This window comes from Anastrepha ludens, chromosome 6, assembly GCF_028408465.1.
Source record: "Anastrepha ludens isolate Willacy chromosome 6, idAnaLude1.1, whole genome shotgun sequence".
In the NCBI taxonomy this organism is placed as follows: Eukaryota; Metazoa; Arthropoda; class Insecta; order Diptera; family Tephritidae; genus Anastrepha; species Anastrepha ludens.
Window position 1 is genome coordinate 43,323,075 of NC_071502.1, and position 23,117 is coordinate 43,346,191.

General features: G+C 34.4%; 1 protein-coding gene across 8 annotated transcripts in view; it reads left to right on the forward strand.

Annotated features, from left to right (window-relative positions):
• Nucleotides 1-11,141: 11,141 nt before the first annotated feature.
• The window catches only part of LOC128867760 (ion transport peptide), a 120,988-nt gene continuing 109,012 nt past the window's right edge, over nucleotides 11,142-23,117 (forward strand). The window contains exons 1-3 of one of the 8 annotated variants that reach the window (XR_008455020.1): nucleotides 11,177-11,591; nucleotides 11,821-12,053; nucleotides 21,273-22,427. Coding sequence is in view for 2 of the 8 variants with exons in the window: in XM_054109231.1 (XP_053965206.1) it covers nucleotides 22,290-22,427 (138 nt within the window). In the remaining 6 variants the exon portion in view is untranslated. Of the gene's footprint in view, nucleotides 12,054-18,721; nucleotides 19,175-21,272; nucleotides 22,428-23,117 lie in introns of those variants that run through there. The other 7 variants (XM_054109231.1, XM_054109232.1, XR_008455019.1 and 4 more) reach the window with 7 other exon arrangements.

Genomic DNA, 23,117 nt, shown 5'->3' on the forward strand with positions numbered 1-23,117 from the left:
TGAGTCTCTGCCGTTAATCTTATTATAGCTGAGTCTGTATTGCCGCTAATTATTATCCCAAGAAATTTTTAATTTTATAAGAAGAAATCAGCTAACAGCTGCGTTTAACCTAGGTTAGTAAACCACACCACTCCGCCTTGCCCGCTATTGTGAAGTGTTAAAAAATCAGGTGTAAAAGACAAATATTTATCGACATTCTATATACATATGTAAATGCCTATGTCTACATATAAATATTTAATTGTGTGCAAACTGTGAATATTTGCCAACTGCTGTGGCAATTTCCGCTGTTTATTAAAGTTTTTAACACCAGTTGAACGAGCGAATGGCTAATCAGCTTAATCAGTCAATCAGCTGCTGATCCAAAATCGATGGTGGTCATATTGCGGTCAGCTGTTTATCGTATTGACCATCCGATTGAGTGACTGATTTGCTGAGACTGATCATACACTCATGTATACCAACCCACCATACTCGTACATACACATACGCATGTATCATGAGAACAGAGTCTCGCGCTCACAGGTGTGAAAATGTTTGTGAGCAAACATCGCAATGTTTGTTTCCTTTTACTCTACGGTCGGTTGCTACTTGCAGATTCATTGCTTAAATGTATGAGTGCATTGTGCAAATAACACAAACACTATTGCATTATTTTATTGAAGCTTATATTATATGCAAACATGCGGAAGTTAATGTCAGAGAAGCGCTAAATTATTTGCATAATTGTGAGATTTGTGATATATGTAAATCATTGGACGCCACAGCTTTCCCGTAAACAACATGCATATGTGTGTAAAGTACAGTTTTTGCATTCGTCAAATAATTATTGGCGTGTATGTACATACACACTCGTATATACTTAATACTAGTACTGCTACTAAAGGTTGTTGGTTTTGTTATGTTCAATCATTTGTGAAAGAGTTTATTTTAAATAACTAAAGTAAACTACAGCGTTGAGCGCTAACTGGAATACATACAAATACTTGCGACTAGGATGTGTAAGTGTGGGTGTAAGAAACTTGCTAAATGCATTGACTGCAATATTTTTTACATAAATATTTAATCATTGATTTGCGATATGCCGAAAACAACCGACCCAAATAAAGTGAAATGCTTCGTTTTGCGTTGCAAATATGTGAATGTGAAGGGCACTTTTAAGAAGACGAAAACTTACAAAAACAAAAAATCCAAGTGCCTAAGTTACAGATCTGTGTCTCATAGTCATGGCCATATAGGGATCGTATCTGCAACTTTAAGCATTATTTCAGAATGCACCAGACGTTAAGGCCTCTCAAAGATTGGTCGAAAAACGTTTATGAAGTTTTTTCTCAAATTTGAGGTAGTCGTTTTTTGACTACATATGTATGTACATAATATACAGCTCTTACTAAATAACTAGCAACTTAGCGGTATAGAGCTCCAGATACCTGGTTGTCGAGCAGTGCGAGTAGCTCGATGCTCGCTCATTGCTCAAATGTTTGTTCGAAATTTTCGAGCTTTTGAACCGCATCAGCAGCTAAACAAAAAAGTGCGTCTAGCATAGTACACATAACAGAAGTGAAACTTTCAAAGCAGGCAAAGAAAGAGGGAGAGACCCGAGAGAGAGCGAGAGAGAGAGAGAGAGAGAGAAAGAATATATATCTAAATAAATTCACAACATTTGCAGAGAATACAAATAGACAAAATTTACAAACAACGGAGAAGGGTCGACCGGTGTAGGTAAACGCCGAACACAAACCTTGGCAACAACGCGCACTACTCTGAGCGTCTATTACCCGCACAAAAGCAGCGATTCCAGGACCGCAGCAACGGCACAAATTAACGCAAGGCAATACCAATAAATCCGACGCCGGAATGCATAGCACTTTATAGTACGCACAAGCACTAGTCAGGAAACGGAAATAAGCGCCACAAAGTAGGCACCAAAAATAGATTTCCTACAAGTTTGCACCAACAAACAAGCGCCAAAAAGTAGGCAGTGTTATTTCTCACTAGAAATTGGCAACCACAAGGAGAAACTCAGGAAATATAGCCTAAAGTGTATCTAAGATATATATAAGGTATAGCTCTCTCTCTCCTTTTCCTCTACGTTATATCTTTTTTCTCTCTCGCAGAACGAAAATACCTAAAACGTTGCATGGCCTTGAAATTTTACTCTCCATTCTCGCTCGTCCATCGACACCTAAGAAGTTTCACTTCAAAATTGTCAAATCTATTTATCTGAATTTCTTAAGTTTTCTAACGATTTTATTCCTGTGTAAATATAAATAAGTTGTAAAAGTAAAAATAATCAAAAGCATTGCTCGCATTACTAGAAAAATGTTTGGGTAATGCGCATCGAATAGGTGTGCGAGTACTTGTTGCTCATTTGCCCGGGCTGTTCGAAAATGCGCAATAATAATCAAGAGCTCTAATAGAAACTAGCCTTATAGTGCAAAATCACCGTGACGACATGAAATTTAGAAATCCTCTATTTTGTTTTTTTTTCTTGGCGTAGAGCTCTTTTACTTTCAATTACGTCCAACACTTGTTATAAAAAAAGAAAAAAAAAATTAAATAAAGAAGCTGAGCGTAATAGAAACCGCAATTTTTATATAAAACAAATAAATGAAGACTTTTTAAAGCTTGATAAATTATCTACAGAATGACGTAGCGATTTTATTTATTTATTTTATTTGTTTATTCTATTTATTTATTTAAAAAATTAATATACATAAGTTTGTGGAAATAATTTGGTAAATATTTTGTTGAAAAAATTACAATAAAAAAAATTTAATTAACCATTCTAAAATATCTAAACTCACTCTGTTAATTTATTTAAGAAGCTGTGTACCAATTTATGCGAACTCAAATAGTTGTCAGTCGATTGACTTAAAAATTGGTACACATCTTCTTAAATAAATTAACAGAGTGACTTTAGATATAAGTCAATCGGCTGACAACTATTTCAGTTCGCATGCTCATCGCTTTGGAAAAATGTAGGTTTTGGCAACACTAGACGCAACAGAATATAAAAACGTCTTTTGCGCTCTCTTGTTGAGTTGTTTTCAACTAATCATAACTTCTCGAATTAGATGGGTATTTTTATCGGAAATATATTAAGATATTCCTCAGAATATTTACTTTAAAATTAAGCGAAAAAAATTCAAATTCCTTTTTGGAAAATTTCATTGTGATTTTACCTTTACTAATTACTCAAATTACCGCAGCCAATATATATTAACTACATCTTTTTAATAAGCCATGCTTTACTAGTTCTTAATTAAATTTAACTTAGTTTATAAACATACATTCTGTCAAAAAAGTAAAGCGAATTGATAATTTAAAAAGCCCATTTAAAGGAATTCGCTAAATCACAATAGTTCAGACTTTAAACAAATATAAAATCCGATGAATTTTGACGCACCATTATTTTGTTTCCCATTTCAGATTTATGTTTCCGAGTTTTTGAGAGATTTCGTGAATTCTCCATATGACTCCGCCATTGGGCAATTTAGTTATTATATTAGTTCGGGGGAAAAAATCCATCGGTAGATGGCTGTAGTGTTCGATATCTCGCAAAGTATCGATCAAACAATTTTAAGTTTATGCTCGTTGTCAAGGTGACATTTCACACTAAAAAAATCGTTTGCTGTGATTTGTTTGTTCCATTCAGTTGTGAGTTGCAGGATGGTAACAATGGAAGTCAACAAAGAGAAAGATTGGTACATTTTACAGTTTTTCTTTAATAAAGTCGAAAATGAAAAAATACAAGCCAGACCGCTGAATGGTGTTTATGGTGCCGATACTGTAACAGCTAACCTAGTTACGTGCAATTTTGGTTTTGTCGATTCCGTTCAGGCATTTTTTATGCTAAAGAAAATGTTGATAATGTCAAAAATGTCGATAAAATCACAGAAATAATCGATGTTAACCATCATGCTAGTAGTCGTAGCATCGCCCAGGAGCTAAAGATCGACCATAAAACAGTTTTAAGCCATTTGCACAAAAATTTAACGCACAAAATCCATCTATATGTATGTCTGTGCAATTGCTGATCGGAGAAAAACCTTAGATATCTCTTGATACTGGTGCAGCAAACAAAAATACCCGCTTGTAAAGCTAGTTTACAAAAGTGTGATAAATCATTAGCTAGAAAGGAAAAATTAAAAGGAATAATCTTAAACACCGTGGCCTTCCCTCTTTTAAGGGGTTACATGGGTTTCGTCGGGTAAAAAAGGCCTATTTTCAATATTTTTTCTTTCTATGTAAAAATTTATTCACGTAATTCAAACTTTTTTCTGTCTTATAGATACATATTTAAAGAATAATTTCTGAAATTTCCAAAAAAAAAAATTTAAATTCCTCCATTGTGACGTCATTACCGGTGACCCCTCGAAAAAAAGGTGCGTCCGCGTTGTCAGTATAACTCCTGACAGAATCATCAAAAATGAAAAAACAAAAATAAGTGTTTTAGTTAAGACCATAAACTCGTGCTTGAACGAAGGAAAAAAAAAAGTAAAAATTGGAATTTTGGCAGACATTTTTCCAAAAAAAATGAAAATTTCGGTCAAATTTACTTGACATTTTTTTTTTTTTTTAAATAGTTGTAATTGAAAAAAAAACAAAATCCTTCGTCCAAGCACGAGTAAATTGTATCTCGAACACCTGTGTAAAATTTCATCAAGATCGGGTAGTTTTCGAAAACATTTGATAACCGACTTTGAAAACACGGTTCCGAGAAAAACGCGTTTAAAGCTTTGAGTAACAATAAAAGTGGCTTGGAGCGCACACCTTCCAAAGGCTGTATCTCCGAAACTATTATTCCGATCGACTTGTAAATTTAGGACAATATTTTTGAGATGTTGTAGAAATTAATAAACCAAAAAAAAAACAAAAATCGATTTTTTTAGCCCACGAAACCCATGTAACCCCTAAGTATCATGCATCTGAGGTCAGCTATTGAACAAAGACATGCAGGAAGGCAATTCTGTTAGACCAGGCTAAATTTTGCAAAGAATGAGTACCCTATTTTAAAGAAAACTTGTTATAGAAAATAATAGTACTATAATTGTTGCATTGATTTCAGCTAATTTGGAAAATTTCGCAAGATTGCCCACGCACAGTAGGGAAAAATGAAGTTTTGATAAAATCTTCGATAAATCGAGCAAACGAATTTATTTGCGTCATAAAAACATTTTTTAACTGTTGTGTAAAATGAAGCTAAAAAACTGTACTGTACTCTCACCACATGAAACATACATTATATTGATAGCTCTCATCACATTTTAGTTTACGAAGTAAATATTTATGCCTATATCTAACTCGATTTTGCTAGGTTGTTACAGACAAACTTTTTATGAATAAAGCTATAATACACTAAAGCACTGGACAAATAGTTACAAAGAAAAAATGTAATTAAAATAATTTCCTTCCCTGCAAATTAATAGATATTTCACTAACGTCGGCACTAGCAAAAGGAATATACCAAGCAAAGCCCTATATGCTAAGTTTTCTGTTATCTGCTAACATGTGCATATCTGTCAAGCTGTCGAAATTGATGTAATTTTCCAATAATTTTTAAATCAATAAGTAGCTTTTTGAATAAAGCCAAAGGCCCGTGAAACATCTCTAAGAGGCCTGGTCTCCCTCCTCGAATTTCCCTAATAAAATGTTTATTTTTATAAACTGTATTTTAGTAAATAAGAACTGATTCAAAGAAATACCTGGCGCTAATCCGGCTCTGTTCGTAGCTGTTTAAATTGAGACAGTTGAAAAGCAAATTAAAATATGAAAACTGCAACGGTATTAGCCACTAGTTCGCTGCAGTTTGTAGGCCATTTCAGCGACATTCTTCAAGGGGTAACATTTTCCATTTATGAATCAGACAAATACGAATAAGAAAATGCTGTGCGCGCATTCTATGTAAATATGAGTGATTATATATATGTACGTATGTACCAGGGAGTAAAGCAGATTGGTTTAAGTATGCTTCGAACCAGTAGTGTACCTTAGGGTGACACTAATATATACTTATATGATACTATCGTTCCCACTCAATACCCGTGCTATGTTCTTAACTGCCTACAACCTATGGTATGGGATCTTTGTTGTTTACCAATTAATTCTTTTTTAGCTTTCTTCAGTTCCCTAAAAGTATGAGATGCTCCTCTCTTTACGAGTTTTCAGCAATCTAATTTTCTTCAATGCTACCATGACACTGAATTAGTCATCCGAAGTGTGTTTAGCTTACTAAGTTATTCCGTCCCTACATTACGGTTTACCAGGCAGGATCTTTACTAGTTCTGCCTGAAAACATTGCAACTTTCCAGTCTCTGTAATTGCGACTGATATTGAATTATGTATGTCTTTCTATCGAATATTTTTCTGTTTTAAAGATGGATATCTATTTTTCCATGGTTTTAGAGTGTCTTAACCTAACTGGTATACTTACATCATATCACATTAATCATAATATTTTTAATGATACGTACAAAACAAAGCGATTTGGTACCTTCACTTTTCGGTTTTGGCAACTGTCACCATTTCACCCATTTTACACTAATTTGAGAACCACTTTCCACTGCAGAGTGCTTGCAAACATATCTCGTGCAATATGTACACGTAAATACATATGTATTAATAAATTGCTGGGTGCTCGAGCTGGGCAATTTTCACATTGTCAGCAAATAGGAATATCCAGTCGCACAGACAAATATTTATTTGATTTCACTTTCATTTCGTGCATTGAAACATTTATTCCGCGGGGTTTGTTGATAGTATAAACTTTTTCGGAACGCAAAAAACAAAAGGCACAAAATAAATTAAAAAATTAAAACTACAGTATGCTGTAAATTTATAGCGACTAAAATTGAATGAAATTATTATTATTATTTTTTTATTATTATTATTATGGTGGAAATAAATTAGTGTACTTTTAAATATTTTGTGTATTTACTTCCCCAGAGTCTTTTGTAAAATGCTACTTCTACTCTTATGGCTATTTTCAAATCATATCATTTCTTTACTCCTTTACTTTGATGAAATACATAATTTGTCTATTATTTACTAGATTATAATAAAAAAAAAATCAATCCAATAATATTTCTGCTTCGTATTATCATTTTAAGTTCTCAAGTTCCATAAAAAAAACCGATATGTGTAAACATTTTTTTGTTTTTCTTGATACTACCTCCTATGTAGTTCTGTTGCTAAAAAAAATTAGTTTCTTAATTTTTTATAGTTTCTTAATTTTTTTACTGAATATTTATCGTGACGTTGGCGCTTTGCAAATTATGATGGAATCTGCACAGGAAATAATGCACTTTTCCGTAAATTTAGTACTAATTAAATTTCCTTTTTCAAATAACCTTTACAAACTTCCAAGAAATTAAAAAAAAAACTAGTTTTTATAATGACCCTGAAAAGAACCCAGAATCAAAAAGAAAATATGAAAAGGTAAAGGTAAAGGTTAGGTTAGGTTAGGTTGACCTGGCTGGCTGAAAACCATCACATTGACCTATTGGTCCTTAGTGGTACCAGCTGGAGATTGACCCTTACGTTTCCTTTTAGAAGGCTTCTTGTAATAAGCCTGCGTCTTTTGCGAATCTAAGTAAGCTGTGAAGCTCTAGCTAATGCAAGGCAAGAACATAGAAGGTGTTAAAAAGTTGCCCTCTAGTAAAAAAAGACAAATGAAAGTGGATATATTTATTTAATTTTATTATTATTTCATAAACATTTCACCGTAAATTTTATGAAATGGTGCCTCTAAGGAATTTCATATGGCAACACCCTATTCGCATATGTACATATGAACATCTGTATGTCCGCAACATTCTTCTTTTTGCTATCTGTGCGCCTGTCTATTCGCTCATTCATTCGATCTGCTTTTGCTCAACCATATGCCACAATATGTATAAACGAACACACATATGCGAATGTAGCAATAATAATGACAACAATGAAATTATTATGTCGCTGCGCTTACATGTCTGAATTATCGCGCTGTCCTCAGCACGCCTCCCTGTGCGTAGTCTCTCTCTTCCCACTTTATACCTTAAAAAACTACATTAGCATTTCTTTTCTACTATTTACTGCTTTTTTTCCTTTACACTTATACACATAATGACATTTTATTGTTGTTGCAACTGTTATGTGCATTGTTATCACGTTATTGTTGTTGCCATTGTCGCGCCAACTACTGCTCTTTTTTTATTATTGCTCTTTTTTTAATACTAAAATTGCCATATTATGGTATGTCAACAACAAATTTTAAATCCGTTATATATAGTTATAATATTCGCGAAATTTATTCAAAAAAAGTACCATTCAAAACATATGTTTGTACATACGTATGTTTGCACGTTGAGGAGAGAATCAGACGAACACTGCCACATTTTATGTCGGGCTGCATACAAGAAAATGTCGTCGCTAATGTCTCCTCTTCCGTTGTCACGGCTTCCACTTGTAAAAGAAGCGGTGGGGGCTGTATGTAGCATCCCAGTCAACAAAACTTGCTGACTTTAACAAAACTTGAAATTTTTTAGTAAATTGAAGCTCTCAAGTTACTTGTGAATTCCTTTACAATGGAATTCTCTTTATTGGGAAAAATAAATCTTTGTTTTTTGGGGTGAAATTTTTTCGCAAATGGTTTAAAACTATTTTACCGTCGATCTTAAGCTCCTAGGCGATGCTACGACTACTAACATAGCGGCCAACTATTTCTGTGATTTTATCGACATTTTCGATGACGGCCTTGCCTGGGCGAGGTGCACCTTTACCATAAAAATGCCTGAAAGGGATCGGCAAATCAAAATTTCCCATAATTAGCTGTTACAGTATCGGCACCATAAACACCATTCACAATTTCAGCAGCCTGGCTAGCATTTTCGCCTTTATTAACTCAGTAGAATGCATTTCCGGGACTTAAGGTTTTACCTAGCGAACTGCGATAGTTCCGAAAACTTGTAGTCACGTACTAGCGAATATCTGTACTGAGTCATTGCTGCATAGATTGGCGCGACGTATTTTCTATATCACATCGTTTTTAGTATTTTTAAAAATTACATTGAATTTGCTGAGAATTGTCGAATAAGAAATCCATTTGGCTTACTAGGCTACCTCGTGTGGTGGGTTTGTATTTCTTTGTTTGTATGTGGGAAAATGAGAAGCATTGCTGCACAGTGTTTTTGTTGTTTGAAAGATGCAGACACAAATCATGTAGTCCTTTTATTTTGTAATAAAATAAAGGGAATAAAAATGTAATAGTATGGATAATATGGAGACAACCATAGCGGAGTATTTGTACGTGACTATTATTTGGCTAGTCACTGGCTCGAGACCCGCTGTGAGCAAGAAACATTAAATGATAGAAAACTCATTTTCTGATAGCGGTCGTTTCCCAGTAAATACATACTCGAGAACTTTAATGAAAATATGATCATATAAAATCATCTGCCATTTGGAGAAGACATAGAACTATAGGCAGCTAAAGCGCATGCCATAAATAGGGAGAGGAGCTTGGCCCAACATCTCGCAAATAATGATTTTTCAAACATATCAACGCTTTTCTGTGCCGAATCGAATTTCATTCGCATCAGCGCAACTTATCAACCAACTTTTCGTATATCTTGTCTGCATTTATCTCACGAATAGTTCGAGAGATATCAGTTTGAGATGTCTTCGCAAAAGTTTCGTCAGACTTATGCATGAAATACTGAATTTTGAGATCGCGTGGAGTCTAGTTCCTTGTTTGAGTTGCACACTGTCGACCAGATTTTTAATAAGTATGAGGATTTGAGTGCTCTGCACTATAGAACAAGCCAGTTTTATAAACTTTTTGCGCAAACTTGCAGGCAGGAAGTAGATGCGATGGTTGCTTTCAAAAGCAGATGATGCGATGGCGATTTAATAACTACTGACTGAGTCTTTTACGATAACTTCTAATATTGAAGAGTATGGAATATGTAGAGTATGAAATGGATTAGATTAGCTTAAGAACTAAAATCAATATAGTAAAGAAGAGGTCGATTTCCAGGACTGCAAATGCGTCTTCATTAGTCTAACAGAAGTAACGGACGTAAAAGTATCGAACCCATCCAATTTGGATCTGATAACTCTCCATTGCCTTAGCAGATGTCAAACGACCAAGCAGGGGTATACGATTTTTTCTAACATTTACCCTTTAATGTTCATAACCCATCCGTTAGGAAATTCCAATATATGATATTATTGCCGCCAAAAGAAGTATGAAAATTTTTTCTCTGCAAAGGTCCTAAAAATTGTCAGACCTACATATATTCCCATTGGTTTATTATTCACCTTTTTTTCTATTTGGTAAAATATGAGGGACGGAACATTATAAAAAAGGATATGAAAGATAAACCCCTTTTTCTGGGTGGTTCAAATTGTGGTGCCGATGTAACTCGGAGACTGGCTACCTGTACAAAACAATGAACAAAATTGTTTTTAAATTTACCACAGAAAATTATATTTCTACGTACAATCCAAAATGTAAATAAATTTATTTTTCATAGCAAATTAACTTTTCTGCAAAATTTTAATGCGCTGTTGATTGACCGTTGACGATCAATGGGACATACATACATATATGTCTCTTCAGATTTTGTATTCTCAAGGTGATGTAAATGTTCTACTTTACTTTTTGGGGGTTTTGTTAGTTTTTTGTTGAAACGAGGGAGGTTGACTGCAACTTCAATTACTTAAATTTTTTGATATATATCTCATATGCTTTAATAAAGTAAAGTTTTTTGTCGATTTTAAGACACTAAAATCGGTTTATGTTGGAAAATGTTTATGTAAAAGAGCCAGTGGCTTAAAAGCGCTTATAGGGCTATCCCTTCTAGTTATGATGCGCTATGGACTTTTTCTGTGACATTAAATTAAATATTTTCAAATATTCATTTATATTCATCATTTTAAATCAACTCCACCGTGCGTGTCAGTCACTCACTCATTTGCCGTGGACTGTATGTGACATGAGGCCAGTGTTTTCGTACTTTTTTGCATTTTTTGTTTTTGTTTTTATTTATTTATTTTTTTTTTTTTTTTGTTTTTTAATACATCGCATTTTGTCGTTGTTCATTTGTTGTTTCGTTGCCTCATATGTATTCCGGCATTGCCCGTTGACCGTTTGCATTTTTCGTTGTCTCTGCTATCGCCTGTCTGAGTGTCGTCTTCTCCGTGTCTGCAGCCACTTAGCCTGCCAGCCAACCAGCTAGCTAGTTAGTCACTTGGTCTAACTCTCAGTGTTCTTTAGTCTGCGGCTTCTATGCGCTCATAACGCGTCGTTTTCTACAAAATTAAAAAAAAATTAATATATATACTTACAAATCTATGAATATTTGTGTTTTCTCACAATTTGTTTTTCTGAAAATATTTTATACGTAATGTGGTGCAGTTTTGCAAAATCATAAAGTCCACTTCGACCTCTGTCATTTGTTTATAACTCAATCTAATAAATGATTATCATGAAATTAATCAAATAAGCTTAAAAGCAGAAAATTAAATTGAATAAAATTGATTGTGCTCTTTCGCAATGCGTCGTGTTGCGTGCAACAATGACGCACCCTAAGTGTGTGTTGTTCAACGTAAGTGGGAAAGTGCGAGTGCACGCAACGACAAGCGGGATACATTCTCAAGCGTTGCGAAGCCCTTTGTCGTAGTATTTATAATTTAAAAAAAGAAAACAACAAAAAAAAATATTTAAAAAATAGTAATAAAGTAAAAATAAAAAATAAATTTGAAAAAAAAAATGTTAGTCAACCTTTTGTGCAACTACGTATAGAGAAAATAATTTTCTTTGAAAATTTATTGCAGTCCATGAGCGGATAGCCAGTCTGTCAGCCCATCGTTGGCGCGCTTGCACAATTTTCAGCGACATTGGAATTTTGTAAAGAATGAATTAACGAAAAAAAAAACCAAAACGTACGAAATTTCAGCGTAGAGCTGAAGAAAATATTTAATTGTTTGTTTTTGTAAGCAATCAAAGTGTGCGGATCAAAAGTAGGCGTAAAAAATGGCCAAACAGCAAAGGGAAGGTAAAAGGAAAGGTGAGCCTCTTATGAATATGCGTGGAAATTTTTGAAAAATTAAATGCGACGTGGAAACGGTATGAGTACGAGTAGGCCAAAGAATTCAAAATTAACTTAGAACACGTAAATTTTGTTAAAGAAGAGAAATAAATAGTTTTAGAGTAAAGAAAGCCAATTCAAAGCGCCTATATATATCAATAACAGTTTATTTAAAATATTAAGTTGAGTCAAAGACATGAGAATTAAGGATTCCCGAAATTAGGCAAAAAGTAAGTCAAAGCGTAGGCCGATAACCTTAGCTGCCAGTGGCTTTTTTAATTTAATATAATTATTTATAATTATATTTCTAATAAATAAATAAATAAGTCAAATAAATAAATAAATTCGTTTCGACGACAGTGGGTTCTACGTTCATATCCGGCCAAGGACTTTCACTTCAGCAGCATTCTATGTACATATGTCTAGCGAATTTTAATCTGTTCCGACAATAACAACAACAGTAACAAATAAAATTACATTAATGTTCGTCTAAGAATAAATTCAACCATGTAATAAAATTTGAAAAGGGAAAATTTTAATCAGAAATTACAAGAAAAAAATGAGACATCGCAAAATTTCTCTGAAAATGTAAAATCAATTATAAAATTTATAAAAAATGGGTTATACATTTTTTGCATACATTTTGGTGTGTCGATGTGATAGGTCAGCTTCAAGTTCAGACTTTTTCAAAGTCTGCAGTTCTGCCCACTTGCTATTTAATTTAAACTTGCGCTGGGCTGTCACCTATTTATGTTATGCGCGAGACGGCTATACATAACCGGCTCTATTTCACTTGCACTTAATGAGCGTGTTTGATGCCAAGCATAAGATTCAAGTTAAGAAGAGCAAGGAAGTAGCTTCTAAAATCAATGCCTATTATAAGAGAATATTCAACAAGAACTGGGGTTCGAAAACCCAACTTGAGGAGCGGACGTAAGCCGCCATCGTAAGACTAATTTTAGCCTGTCTTCAATAAGCAATAGAGCAGCAAATAATAGGTGCAATAAGGCATTGTCCGGCAGTGGAACCAAATGTTATCTGACTCCTACTGATATACACTTGACAAAAAAGCGACCGCGTGCTCTTCCGTAAGTCTAAAAAAGTCAAGCGTAAAAAGACTAAGCTCCTGGATGCGGCTCAACCTTAAATAATATACATAGACAAAAACATACAAAATCACGAATTGTTGGTATTGAACTAAAATTTTGAAATTAATTTTGAGGTACGCTTTCCATTCAAGAAAGAACGGAAGAAACATATCGATTAGTCGACAAAGAAGTCTTATCTCTACACTGACGAGCCCAAGATATATTGCGGTATCGGAGTAGATGCTTACTTCGAGAAACTTGGCGTAATTTAGCCACTAGCCGAGCATCTTCCAAGAGCAGTTGTTGGGTATCTGGAAAGTCTGCAAATCTTTAAGGGGAGAGGGGCCTGATTTTCATTAAAATTATTTTAAATGAAAAAGTCAATATATTTTTTTCCAAATTGGCATACAGTCTATTTATACATTAAAATAATATAATTTTTTTTTTTTAATCATTTAAAATGGCGGATGTACACTCAATTCTTCCAGGAAGATCGCAGCGGGGCTTCTCAATCGGCGGGCATTGTAGCATCGGTGTCAGTGACCTGAATACAAAAAACCAAATTGATTTTTGTTTTTAATGTCATAATTTCTATATGAATGAAACAAAAATGAAAAAAAATTCGCGGAATAAAATGCTTAAAAAAAAAAAAATGAATTTCGGGGCGAATTTTCCTACTATTTTTGCTTCGAAAAATTTTCGAACTGTAAAGTCACATGAAAGTAATATCATAAAAAAGATGTGTGCAAAGTTTCAGGGAGATCGGTCAATAACTTTTCGAGTTATCGCGTACGCCAATTAGAAAAATATAGTTTTGAATAGAATCGTCACGGTTGACGATCAATAATATAAGAAATACTTAAATTTATGTTGAACATTTTTTTTGACATATTCTTAAAGGATTATATTAACATTTTATGTGTTTTTTCGAAATTTTACGGGTATCTGTCCCTTTAAGAAATATGAATGGAACCAAATCCTAAATTCTTGGTCATAAGAACATCGAGACCGGGAGAGTGGATAAATTGGCTAAAGCAAGACGCTGAACAGATAAATCTGAGAGGAGAGGATGTGCTTACGAGTATCTACTAACGTCGGAGCTCTAATAGGATATTGTTTAATAGGATGAAAATACTACTTAGACGTGCCATTCCGAAGATGTTGCAGAAGCTGCAAGAACGATAAGAAGGAAGGCTTTGTCGCCTGATATCTAATGACTTAATAGGCTGACGCTTGGTTGTTATTTTTGGGCTTCATTGACACTACTTGTGGCAGTATTAACTTTTTATTGTCGATTCAATAAGTTCAAGCTTCATCATTACCCATTATCTACATTTCAGCCTCACGACCAATTTTGGGCGCCTTGTAAGAATCAGGGCAAACTTCTTAGTAGTAACAAAGGGATTTTCATTCTCAATTTATATTTTCATTAACGAGTATCTGATCGGTAAGTAGATATTATAAGGTGGTGCCTGCAAGAAGCTAAATATGGCTCATAGTTTTGTATATTTTAAGATTGAACAAATGAATGAAAATGAGGTTTGCACGTCGACCTAATGGCCTTTTATGCCCTCTACTCATCACAGCACTCTATCCTAATCCAGTTCTCATAATAAACCTAAAATAGTTGGGTTAGGCTGAGCGTATGTGGCTTTCTTCCGGCCACATCTGGCCGAAATATCTCAATCTTCCTCGCGATATGGCGTCACATTCGAGAAAAAGGTCGGGGACTAGTCATAGAAATGACAGGAGTCAGTGAACCATATCCTAATTATGTACAGATGACTATGCAATCTGCAGTGACCTGTGAAAATGCCTGTGAGCATTCTTAGCTTATCCTTATGAGTTGCCGCGCCTGTAAAGACATCGCTCCGCCGCGTACCCCCATAATTTGAGCCATCTCACGATACTTAGCTCTTCAATTCTAAGTTTTCTTTGATGGTGTGTTGTCCCATAGCAAGGAAGGGCTTCGGGTACCAATAAAAACGAGGCATCAGCCTCTCTAACCAATGTATCCGCTGCTTCCTTCCCGGCTATACCCATGTGTCCTAGGACCCATATGAGGCGAATATTTTTAGATTTGGTGCAATCCGGTAAATTTAAAGATTTACTATCCTTTCGACTTTTGCTTCAGAAATAACAGCTCTGTTTTGAGTTTTAATTTTCAACAACTCCATTTCGTTTGAGTCGAACAGGAGAATGGGGAGATTTCCGCGACTGACCATAAGAGATTTTATCAATCAGAAAGACAGAAAAATTGAAAGGCCATCTGAGAAACCAAAGTAGGGCTCTAAGTTTTAATAACACACTTATCAGAAAAGTAACATTAAAAAACTTATAAAACGGAAAGAATAAAAGAATTATAAAAATTATTATATTCAAAGACTTACAACAAAATATTTTTGGAAAATACTAATATTTACGTGAGCTGAAAAATGTATATAACGTGAGTTTAAAAATGCATTCGAAATTCGATTTTTTATATAGGTATAAAACTAGTTTTTTGAAATACGTTTTCCACAAAATCAACACAGATGGTAGAAGGTCTTGGGCTTAAAGGGTCTGCAAAAAAAATTTTGCCGACGAAACCAAAAGAAAGAGAATGTGGAGGTACATTCATAACGGTCCAGTTCAGATAAACTTTAATACTTTTCCGAAGTATTTTGGCGAAAGTGACATATAATAAATAATGACAGTACCGATTTTTTTGTATGTCGAGTGGTGCACCTTAATGTGTATACAAGTATATACTTAAATCTGTGTACATATTTAATATGAGTAGCATACGATCCAAGTTAATTGAATAAAACTAAAATATTCGTTTGAGTCAAAGGAATTTACTAAACTTTTATTGTATTAGAGAAGGAGTTTTGCAATTTAAGTGAGGGCTACTCGTTAAGCATACAATATTAAATAAATAGCTACAGACATATTAAAAATACGAAAATACATGCGTGTGTATCTAACTACATATGTATGTGTATACACTTGCCAACGAAATCACAGCAAAATCGTTTAGGTAGAAACGTGTTCAGAGGCAGTGGCCAACAAAAGTTTCCAACCAGTTTGGTGCTTCATGATCAAGGGTTTTATTTAAGTATGTCAATATATTATATTATAAACTTCCCTTAGAAGTTAAGACAATTAATTAACGAGTTAAGCTAATTACAACAAGTTGCTTAAAATACTTTTGAAATTTTATTCCGCATACAAGTAAATATAAGTAGATTTTACTAGTAAAGCAGGATTTTAATTCTGTAGTGCCGTATACTTGAATTTTTGCAATAACAGATCTTCGGAAAGCATCCCACAACTATGTAAGTTTATCCCTTAGCGTTCAATCATTAGCCGAAGCACTTAGACTTGCAGTTTTTCCATAGGTAATCGTTTATGTGGAAACCTTATTTCTTATTTTTTTCTGCGTATAAAGGCAGCATGTCCTAATTTAATTCGATCATTCGAGAGGATGCCAGAACACGTGAATATCTTTTTGAAGTATCTGATTAATTATAGTCCCCTTGATAACCATATCGTCTATCAGACAAACCCGCAGAAAGGTGTTTGGAATAGCATACCTGTTCTATCGAGCTCCTGAGTTGCTACTTTTACACCGTGCGACAGTATAAGTTATACACGAAAAAATATAGAAGCGAAACTGTGGATTTTTTATAGGGATGTAGCATACTCAGTTTTAGACTTTCTCATCAAATTAGTCTTTAAAGGACTCTAAAGTTGCTAATGACAAAATTTGTAAACAAAAAAGTTACTTTTTCTACTCACTCTACCATATGAATGTAGAGAGAGAATGCAGCCGCTGTAACCCAATGGGCTGGTGCGTGACTACCCAGCAGTAGTATCCCAGGCATGAATCACCGAATGATAGAAAAAGTTGTTGTTGTTGAAAAAGGCAGGTAATGGCAAACCTCCGATAGTATTCCTGCCATAAAAACTATCTGCCATTCGAAGGCGGCATAAAATTGTGGGCCGCTAGATTTGTGGAAAAACACTAAGACGTACACCACAAATAAGAGAAGGAGCTCGGCCAAGCACCCAACAAAGGGTGTAAGGTTTCAATGGACAAACTTTTCTTTAGAAAATAGTTTTGTAATAGTTTTAAGTATTTATACATTCTCTACGAGATTAAAATGGATATCAAACGAAAGAGCATATGCCTATCAATAAAAAAAATATATATTTTTTTTGCGCTAAGGTAAATATAGATTTTTTTAATATCCATTGCTTGCACTTTATTTGATAGTATGAAAGTTAGAGTAATTTTTTACCTAAAAGTTCAAATTTTCTTTAACATAAGAAGCACGGAGATGGTGGGTCAAAAACCGCATGAAATTAAAAAAAAAACCTGCTTTTCGGAATTAAAAATATTTATTTTTCAATGCTCTCGTGCAGTAGTTAGTGTTTACTTCTCCTTCATATTGTGGTCTATTACTTGTTACTGCCCTGCAATTAGAGTACTCGACAACTTTATAGTGGCTCCGAAATGCAAATGGTTTTGGCGAGAAGTATTTTTATGGCAAGTCTACATACAGAGGTGTTGCGTTGCTTCCCTAAATGGAACCACTAACATAAAAATGTGGTTTAGTGTATATATACTAGCGTCAAAATACCTCCAGCCTGTATGTTAAGGTTGTTCTTTACACACTCTGTTTTTTGGATTGTAAAATTTCAAATATATTGTATATAAGCCAGTCAGTGTGATATTTAAACCCAAACCTGCTAATGTGATCTCGAGTCGAAAGTTACATCTACTGGATCTATCCCTCCATTCATCATATTTTGGAAATATTTCACTAAGAAGTTATTTTCTAGCTTGAGCATCGTTTGCATCATAACATTCCATTGACTTTTCAAGAAACGAGCTTTTACTGGTCGCACCTATTAGTTAAAACTCGATGTCAGGCTCGCTAATTATTGGCGCTCTTGTCTGCATTTTGCGTGTGCGCTGCGGATAGATTACTTCGTTCTAGATTTTAATGCTTCTCGTAATCAAGGATATCACCAATACGGCTGTGGTAATTCCGATTAGAGAATTTATTTTAGTTTCAAATTCATATTCAATGATCGCAGGACTACAGTGATCACAAATCGAATTGCCTTAAAAGCCAAAACGATGTAAATAGGCTTTGTCACTAAATATTATATTACCGACTATGTAGATTTATACATAAGGTGGCGCAAAATTAATCGTCCTATTGGAAATTTATGATTTTTGTAAATGGCGTTGTACGTCAATCGTATTTGGCACGTTTGTGAACTAAATAGCCGGAGTATACAAACAGACATTCAAGGGAGCGCGTGAAGGTTAAAACACAGATTTCCTGTACTCAAAATATTTTTTTTATTTAGTAAAACAAGTTACTCAAAAATAAAATTGGACGATTAGTTTTGCACCACCAATGTTGGGAGCTTGGGGTAAGGCGAAAGTTCAAGGCATGGTGTAAAGCAATGGATTCACATGTTGTTCGTTTAAATATCCCACCGCATCTATCATGCTCTGTTGACTTACTACTTGCCAAAGGTGATAGATTTACAAGATTTGCTCATTAACTATGGTGAAAAAGAAAATTGTGAGATGAACTTCGGCTGCTACGTCACTTGGGAGAATCTGCAGCCACATTATGCACTATCATTTCACACATATTCACACACTCGTCCAATCAATCGTTGTTCAGATAACACTTCGTTGCTACATTGGTTGATTTTTTTTCGTATATCACTAACACATTCTAAGTTATTTTGTTAACACATCCCACGTGACGTCAGCCCATCAGCTGATTGTGTCAGCCGCTCAGAGCCGAATAACGGTCTGTTAAAGAGCTCATCTCTAAACATCTTTTACCGAATTTCGTGACTTTCATATTTTAATAACCAATTTTCAAGCATTTGTTTACCCACGAGATCGAGTGAAAATAGCCGAGGCAGACCTCTTTGTATGCTGAACGTAAATTGACGGCACATAATTGGCATGGAAATTATTGTACCACACTGTACATGGTATGTTATTCTATATTTGCACTGACATTTGACAATTGATCATCCGAAACTGCGCTCTTTCACATTATTTAGTCATTCATACATATACGTATATATATTAATACATATATACCTACATATGTATGTATGTGTTCGAAATAATCTAAACAGCTTCGGGGACAAGAAGCCTGGCACTGAATGTTACTGTTGCGGCTGTGGGGCTACTCCTGCTCAACACATATGGCACACACACACATATGGCACACACACTTTCTTCTCTACATATGCATAATAAAACAAAAGCTCACTAAATACGAGTATAATGTTATGAACTCTGCGGATGCACACAAAGCAACAAACATAATGAATATGCGTAAAGAGTGGAGAGTGGAGAGAACGGCCTACTCGTAGTATATCGCATAGGCTCTATTGCATTGTATTTGTATATATATACATATACAGTAGGTTCTGTTTAGATACGTTCTGCGGTAGATACGTTCGCAAGAAACAGCATAAAAAAAAAACAGCATAAAAAAAGCTACTAGTTCTATAGTAAAACTATGGATACGTTTCAAAGTGCTAAAACCGCATAAATCTGAAATAATGTAATAAAATCGCATAAAAAAGGGCACTAGTCCCATATTATTACTATAGATACGTTCCATAGACCGCATGAATCTGAAATAATTAAATAAAATCGCACAAACAAAATATTGTATTTTTGAAAATTATATCTTTATTTAAGAAACGGTAGAATCGAAAAATAAATTTAAGTCAGAAATAGAATCAGACAATACCCACATGTTGCGCGTTCGTTTGAGATTTGGCGTAAAATCACTTTCGTCACTTGAGGAAATGTACACGTCTGATCTAGATAGTTATGCAGGCGGTTCCATACTTGTAGGGTTAGCACTTCTGATGTAATCTGTGATGAGTTTTTGCTTAGCTGGTTTAGAATCTTGTTTATATGTACAATTCTCGATAGGTCGACATGCATTTTGTAATTAAAAAAAAAACCGCACTATTTCAAAATCGCATAAAAAAAAGCCGCATAAAAACAGAACCTACTGTATATGAATGCTTATAGTACTTTTACAATCGTTCGAGTCGGCAATTTTAATCTTGTATGCATGTACAATATTATATTTGCATACAAACATATATGAGTATGTTCTAATTGTAGCAAATAATGAAGTGAAACTAAAATCAAATATCAAAAACGAAAAAAAAACATACATACCTGTATTCACAATAATAGCAGCTAGACATATTGCAAAATTTTGACTATTCATTTATTATCAGTTTTTTTTTTTTTAATTTTAAATGTAGACTTTACACTGCAACAACAACCACATAACTTAAAGTTTCAAACAAAACTGTTTGTGCAAAATAAAAAAAAATTAAAGAAATGTCATCCAATGTGCTAACTTTTTAATCAGATTTTTTAGAAAAGTAAAAGTACAAGTTTGAAGTAGCTCAAAAATCTTGTTAATTTTTGGGCAAACCATTTTTCGCTGCCGGTCTTTTGTATTTTCTCTGTGTAGAAAAATGTCAAGTAAACTTTGCTATATGCCACTCTGCTATAATTGTGAACAAAAGTGTACATACTCGTACATACATATACGCACACAATTAAGTGAAATGTTGGTGTCTAAAGTAAAGTAAAGTAGATAGCGTGGCAAATGGATAATATGTGTAAATCAGAATCTCGTGATAGCATTATATTTAATGAGTAATTGCTCCTTGTGATTGTGGTTGTGATTACATGTGTGGCAATGGTATGATTCGCTTTTCTTGTTGTTGTTGTTAATATTAATTGACGGTATTGCACGCATTCGCTCACGGGTCAGTTGGATACCATTCACTAATACATTTCAAGTTTACTAAGGCATATGTATTTTTATTTGGTTTTTCTTACGGTTTGAATTTGTTGTTTTTTTTTTTTACCTACTTGTGCTCTACCGCCCCCGAAGTTCTCTACTCAAAAATGTAAATCGAAAATTTCTCACACATTATTCGCACACATTTTCATTACTTCACACATACATACATGCGTACATATGTACTTGGGCATGTGCCTACATATGTACATACTTTATTAATACATATGTATATACAGCGCGTCGTGTCCATTGACTGCAATTGTTGGCAGTCGTCCGCATAAATACCGAGTAACCCGAGTAAGTGAAATTTTCAAGTGAAGGTGGTGGTACTTGTACAACAACAAACACAATCAAGTGTGCAGTTCCCGTTTCCGAGCTTGCAAGCGCATGGGCATTCGTAATACGAATAACGCATACACACATACACAAATTTAAATACATACACACATCCACGGATTGGAAATCGCGCGATGTTCAAGACTTTACTTTACGCAATTTTTGTGCGCAAGAAAATTACTTCCGCTGCTGAGAGTAATAGTAACAGTAATAGCAATTGCAACAACAAAAACAAAAGCAAAAACGACGCCAACTCCAACGTCAATTTTGAAATTCTCATAGGCGTTGTCTTCTCAATTTTAAACGCCAACGTGCCCAATACTCTTGCACTCTCCACAGACACTTAAGTTGCAATTCGAGAAGTTAGAAGTTCAGCAACACCCTTAGGAAGTTGCATACGTATCGAATTCGTTGCGGCACGTTTGAGTTACAAAAAAATCAACTTGATGTATCAGTTGTATCAATTGTATCAACGCACACATAAAGATTTAACGAAAGTTCATACAAAATGGCGAGTAATAACACCACCCGATCGACGGCAAGAGAAGCGATACGATAAGTGATAAACCATGCTAAGTGATCCCCATCAAGTGATTAAAATATATAAATGTATGTAAAAAAAGAAAAAAATATTTCACAAAATTCAGCAAACAAAGCAAAAATAGTAGAGTAAATACAAAATGCTAGAAGTAGTACGAAAAAAGTAGTTTAGATATAAAAAAAGAAGTCCTGCAACAAATATTAGTGCTAAAAAGTGGAAAAAAGGAAAATCAGTTGTGTTGAAGAAAAATAAATAAAAATAAAACAGTGAATACCACTCTCTTACTAACAATTGCTTCCGCTTCCTTAAGGAAATAAGAAATAGTATTCGTCTCACATATTGAAATCATCATCAGGCAGCGCAGTAAAAGCAGCGAATGCCCCAGCAAATTGAATTCAAATTGTTTCGCAATATCCAAGCGCACATTTTCCACATGCATCATCCACTCCCACGAGGTTTGGCTTCTCTTTTGCAAGAAGCAGTGCAATACACTCGCAACTTGGAAGTGCCTAAGGTAAGAAGCAAACAAATTTAGCTATATTTTACATGCATACAGTGCGTTTCATAAATATAGCGCATTGACTTAGTGTTGATAATTTATTTTTTTCTTACTTAATCTTATTTTATAGAAATAAAGTCTATTCTATGACAATAATTACATAAATCTTAGTTTTAAAGTTTAGTTTAACAACAAATTTTCATCAAAATTTCTAACTTTTTAATCAGAACTTAAAAAAAGTGCTTGTTCGTAGTTCACATAACAGAAGTAAAACTTTCAAGGCAGACAAAGAAAGAGGGAGAGACCCAAGAGAGAATGAGAGAGAGAAAGAAACATGAGCGAGAGATAAAGACATGAGAGAGAGAGAGAGAGGGAAAGAATATACATCTAAATAAATTCACAACATTTGTAGAGAATACAAATAGACAAAATTTACAAAAATAATACACGTGGTATATCAACTGCGTATATATAGCGTCTGGCGGCAACGCGTGCGATCTGTCGTATTCTAACTATACGTTGCTTTCTCACACTCACTATAACGTGCATAGACAAGGCATGCGCCTGCGCAATACTATCTATCCTATTTTAACAATATGTTGCTCTCTTTCGATCTACTATAGTAATATGGCGTTAGTGCTGCACGTTAATGGTCACTCTTTTTCTCTCTCTGTTATATTCTAACGCCTTGTATATAATGTATAC